The 6,000-nt window shown below is 47.1% G+C and overlaps 1 protein-coding gene across 2 annotated transcripts in view; it reads right to left on the minus strand.

Moving 5' to 3' along the window:
- The window catches only part of KCNK17 (potassium two pore domain channel subfamily K member 17), a 31,374-nt gene extending 25,837 nt beyond the window's left edge, over nucleotides 1-5,537 (minus strand). For both annotated transcript variants that reach the window (XR_011360222.1, XM_069954208.1), the window contains exon 1: nucleotides 4,208-5,537. Coding sequence is in view for 1 of the 2 variants with exons in the window: in XM_069954208.1 (XP_069810309.1) it covers nucleotides 4,208-4,423 (216 nt within the window). In the remaining variant the exon portion in view is untranslated. The remainder of the gene's footprint in view (nucleotides 1-4,207) is intronic.
- Between the last annotated feature and the right edge of the window lie 463 nt (nucleotides 5,538-6,000).

Here is a 6,000-nt window from a genome sequence, read left to right on the forward strand (position 1 = left end):
AATGATCTCCAGCATCTGCAGATTACTGATGTCATCTCTGTGCCGCTCCAGCCTGGGTGCATGGAATAGCTGGATCCAGTCCTAGGAAACTTATTTCAGTTTCCCAGGACTGGATCCAGCTTTTCCAGGCACTTGAGGTAGAGTGGCAAGGAGATCAAAGGCAGCCGACATATAAGCTTGCTTTGCGTAGTTTGTAATGTAAATTCACTCATCTCTAACCCCGACCAATCCCAATGTAAGTGCAGAAGAGAGATTGTTTGGATGCTGGAGGATTGAGTTGGGGTATAATACAAACACGGAGGACTATAAAGGAAACGCTGCAAAGGTTGTGTTGTTCATAGCAGAAAGTGATGTTACGGCTTTAATTTTCCAGATATGCCGACATGTAAAGTATTCGATTGCTCTGTGCAATTCTCCAAGATACGACCTACACTGGTCATCTAGATTTTCACCTCCTAGATCGGAGGTTTACAGAATCTGCTACAATCATCCGTCAGCCACACATCCCCTATTACACTGCAGCTGACAGCCAAAGGTTTTCAAAAAGGACAAATCAGGACCTGATCAGCCGTTAAAGAGGCTTTTCCTTATTCGTTGGCTGATCACTGCCAGTATTACACAGGTTCAGACAATAATCTCTATGTGTAATATTTCCCTGTGAATGACTGAAGACTGACAAAGAGCAGTGATGAAGGAGACTGATAATAAAAGAAGAGTGGTGAGAAGAAAAGTCCAACAAGGAAAGGCCAATGAGGACTGAGAAGTGACGATAAGGCAAGACCAACGAGGAGCAGAGACCAAGGATGAGGGACGACCAACGAGGAGCAGAGACCTAGGATGAGAGAAGACCAACGAGGAGCAGAGACCAAGGATGAGAGAAGACAAACGAGGAGCAGAGACCTAGGATGAGAGCAGACCAACGAGGAGCAGAGACCAAGGATGAGGGACGACCAACGAGGAGCAGAGACCTAGGATGAGAGCAGACCAACGAGGAGCAGAGACCTAGGATGAGAGAAGACCAACCGAGCAGCAGAGACCAAGGATGAGAGAAGACCAACGAGGAGCAGAGACCTAGGATGAGAGCAGACCAACGAGGAGCAGAGACCTAGGATGAGAGCAGACCAACGAGGAGCAGAGACCTAGGATGAGAGAAGACCAACGAGGAGCAGAGACCAAGGATGAGAGAAGACAAACGAGGAGCAGAGACCAAGGATGAGAGAAGACCAATGAGGAGCAGAGACCAAGGATGAGAGAAAACCAATGAGGAGCAGAGACCAAGGATGAGAGAAGACCAATGAGGAGCAGAGACCAAGGATGAGAGAAGACCAACGAGGAGCAGAGACAAAGGATGAGGGAAGTCCAACGAGGAGTGTGGACCAAACATGATGGAAGATCAAAGAGAAGTAGAGACCAAGGATGAGAGAAGACCAACGAGGAGCAGAGACCCAGGATGAAGAAAGACCAAAGAGGAGCAGAGACCCAGGATGAGGAAAAACAACGATGAGTCTGGGCCGAACATGATGGAAGATCAACGAGGAGCAGAGACCTAGGATGAGAGCAGACCAACGAGGAGCAGAGACCTAGGATGAGAGCAGACCAACGAGGAGCAGAGACCAAGGATGAGAGCAGACCAACGAGGAGCAGAGACCAAGGATGAGAGAAGACCAACGAGGAGCAGAGACCAAGGATGAGAGAAGACAAACGAGGAGCAGAGACCTAGGATGAGAGCAGACCAACGAGGAGCAGAGACCAAGGATGAGAGAAGACCAACGAGGAGCAGAGACCAAGGATGAGAGAAGACCAATGAGGAGCAGAGACCAAGGATGAGAGAAGACCAACGAGGAGCAGAGACCAAGGATGAGAGAAGACCAACGAGGAGCAGAGACCAAGGATGAGAGAAGACCAACGAGGAGCAGAGACAAAGGATGAGGGAAGTCCAACGAGGAGTGTGGACCAAACATGATGGAAGATCAAAGAGAAGTAGAGACCAAGGATGAGAGAAGACCAACGAGGAGCAGAGACCCAGGATGAAGAAAGACCAAAGAGGAGCAGAGACCCAGGATGAGGAAAAACAACGATGAGTCTGGGCCGAACATGATGGAAGATCAACGAGGAGCAGAGACCAAGGATGAGGGAAGACCAAAGAGGATTGAGAATAGATAATAAAGCCCCTATTCCACGGGTCGTTTAAAGGAGCAATATCGTTCGTATTCGGCCGATATCGGCCGCTACGAACGATATTCGTCCCGTGGAATAGAGTGCAACGATCAGCCGACATCGTTCATGTCGGCTGATCGTTGCAGTCGCTTGTTTTTCAACATGTTGAAAAACAAGCGACTGATATAGCAGCGATCTGCTGCCGTCGCTCCGTTGAATAGGAGCATCGGCAGCAGGCGCTGCTATATCCTATGGGCTGCCCGGACGATCAGCGATCCTCCGAGCAGCCCCTCCCGCACTCACCCACTCGCTGCAGCCGCGTTGAATAGCAGCGGCAGCGAGCGGGGAACGAGGAGCAAACGAGCGCTAATAGCGCTCATTTGCTCCTCCAAACGACTCGTGGAATAGGGGCATAAGGGAAGATTAACAGAGAGTGGAGACCAAGGGTGAAGGAAGACCGACAAACGATCGCAAACTAGATTGTTTATCGTTAACCTGAAATCGTTCACCATATTACACAGAACGATGGTCGTTAGGTGCGATCGTTATTGCGATCGTTACTATGATCGTTTGCTCCTTCTGATCCCAGCAAAACAATAAACAATGTGCAATTACACTGAACGAATTACAGCGAACGATTAATGCTAATTTTAGGTTTTGATCTAAATCAACGACATACGAACGATTTTTCGATCATTGCCTGCAATTACACAGAACGATTATCGCTTAAATTTGACCGATATAACGATTTTTTTGCACAATAATCGTCCCGTGTAATAGGACCCTTAGGCTGCATGCACACGTCCACAATTTTGCGGACCTTACGGATGCATCATGCCAGGTGGGAATGAATCCATTACTTGCCTTCCCCGCCTGTAAGGTCCGCAAAATTGCGGACATGTGCATGCAGCCTAATGGTGAAACATGAAGGAAAATTAACTATGTGGGAAAATCAAGGATAAAAAAGACCTTGAATGATGAAAAATTATGATGGTGATTGATGAAGGAAGACCAAGAGCAAAGGAGGACTGATTAAGAGAGAAGCAGTGATGAGTGAAAAAAGACGGTAAAGGAAGAATGATGGTGACAGAAGATCAAGGATGAGAGAAAGCCAAGGGGGGTGCTGCTGCTGCTGCTGATGATGATGATGATGATGATGGAGATTAAGGCTGATGCTTGTGGTGATGCTGGATATTATAAGAGCACATGATATATCAGGTGACTCGCTAGCCAGCAGGTGATGTGGGGCACAGGGGCTGCAGTGTATTTGCTGTTGTGTTTCCCCTAATCTCATATACACATTAGATGATTCCACCCTCATTCATCACAAGATCACCGGAGATAAAGAGCACAAAGAGATGAGGGTCACACAGTGCGGAGCGCCCCCATCTCCAACCCACCAGGAGTAGAAGAAAGCTGTGAATGTGACCTGTATATTGCTGACCCCTGTATAGTGTCTGTAATACTGACCCCTGTATAGTGCTGATGAGCATGACCCCTGTACAGTGTGAATCAGTATGACCCCTGAATAATGTCTGTAATACTGACCCCTGTACAGTGTGAATCACTATGACCCCTGTATAGTACTAACCCCTGTATAGTGTCTGTAATACTGACCCCTGTATAGTGCTGACCCCTGTATAGTGTCTGTAATACTGACCCCTGTATAGTGCTGACCCCTGTATAGTGTCTGTAATACTGACCCCTGTATAGTGCTGATGAGTATGACGCCTGTACAGTGTGAATCACTATGACCCCTGTATAGTACTAACCCCTGTATAGTACTGATGAGCATGACCCCTGTATAGTGTCTGTAATACTGACCCCTGTACAGTGTGAATCAGTATGACCCCTGTATAGTGCTGACCCCTGTATAGGACTGATGAGCATGACCCCTGTATAGTGTCTGTAATACTGACCCCTGTATAGTGTGAATCAGTATGACCCCTGTATAGTGCTGACCCCTGTATAGGACTGATGAGCATGACCCCTGTATAGTGTCTGTAATACTGACCCCTGTATAGTACTGATGAGCCCCTCCGGCACTCACCCTGATGAACATATCCAGGGTCTTGTTATCCATGCACGTGTGGTTCTTCAGCAGCTCCCATTTCTCATGCAGGAAGCTGAGGGTCTGGTCCTGCCCGGCCTCGTTCTCCAGGGCCCAGAAGACTGCGGCCCCCAGCAGCAGGTAACAGAAGTAGATGACCAGAACGATCAGGGTGACCGGCACCCGACAGCGGCGAGGACTACTGCAGCAAGACATCACTGAGGGGGAAGACACCACAGAATCCTTCCCATACAGAGACTGCTCCTAATATACAGGATGGCCCTAATATACAGACTGACCCTAATATACAGACTGCTCCTAATATACAGGATGGCCCTGATACACAGACTGATCCTAATATACAGACTGCTCCTAATATACAGGATGGCCCTGATACACAGACTGATCCTAATATACAGACTGCTCCTAATATACAGGATGGCCCTGATACACAGACTGACCCTAATATACAGACTGCTCCTAATATACAGGATGGCCCTGATACACAGACTGATCCTAATATACAGACTGCTCCTAATATACAGGATGGCCCTGATACACAGACTGACCCTAATATACAGACTGCTCCTAATATACAGGATGGCCCTGATACACAGACTGATCCTAATATACAGACTGCTCCTAATATACAGGATGGCCCTGATACACAGACTGATCCTAATATACAGACTGCTCCTAATATACAGGATGGCCCTGATACACAGACTGACCCTAATATACAGACTGCTCCTAATATACAGGATGGCCCTGATATACAGAGTGCTTTAAATCTAGAGTCTGATCCTAACATCAAGAGACTGGTCCAAATATACAGACCGACCCAAACTGACAGATTCCTAATACACAGAACAATCCTAATATAGAGACTTACCCTAAATTACAGCGAATGCACCTAAAATAGAGACTGACCCAAATAAACAGAAGGTTCCTACTATACAGATAGACCCTAATATACAGAATGAACCTAATATACAGATAGACTCTAATATACAGATGGATCCTAGTATACAGATAGACTCTAATATACAGATGGATCCTAATATACAGACTGCTCCAGATAGAGACACACAATGCACCTGCTATCTCTCCTAATACACAGGTTTCCTATAGAGGAGCAGTATAATACAGGGAGTGTGCCCAATGCCCAGGCTGTACCCCCAATAAGACTGCACCATACAGCTAGTCCCTAATAGAGAGAGTGTGACTAATACAGAGACAGTGATGTGCAGAGAGACTGCTTCTAATATACAGAACAACTTCTATTATACAGAGACTGACACAGAGAGACTGTAATACAGAGAGAGAGAGAGAGAGACTGTAATACAGAGAGAGACTAATATAGAGAGACACTACTCCTATCCATAGAGACTATTCCTAATATACAACTACTACTCCCAATATACAGACAGCCCGTAACCCCCGGAGACCTCCCACCTGCACGGGCTCCGCATCCAGCACTGACAGGACCATGCGCGCGGTGTCCGGAGGGGGCGGGGTCTCCGGGGAAGGGGCGGGGCCGGCAGGGGAGACTGACATCTATCAGGAGACAGCAAAGGGTTAAAGGCTTCATGTAAACAAAGAAACATTATACAATGTGTCAGTGCAGACTCCTCAGCCAATCAGAGCTCACCCTGTCAGAGTGGTGGTATGTGGTGTTCACTGACAATGATGGGTGTAGTAGTGTTATAGAGAATTTGTGTAATGATGATCATACACACTGATAGGTGTAGTAGTATATAGAGGATGATCAGTCTGGTAGTATATATGTATAG

The sequence above is a fragment of the Dendropsophus ebraccatus genome, chromosome 15, assembly GCF_027789765.1.
Source record: "Dendropsophus ebraccatus isolate aDenEbr1 chromosome 15, aDenEbr1.pat, whole genome shotgun sequence".
Lineage (NCBI taxonomy): Eukaryota > Metazoa > Chordata > Amphibia > Anura > Hylidae > Dendropsophus > Dendropsophus ebraccatus.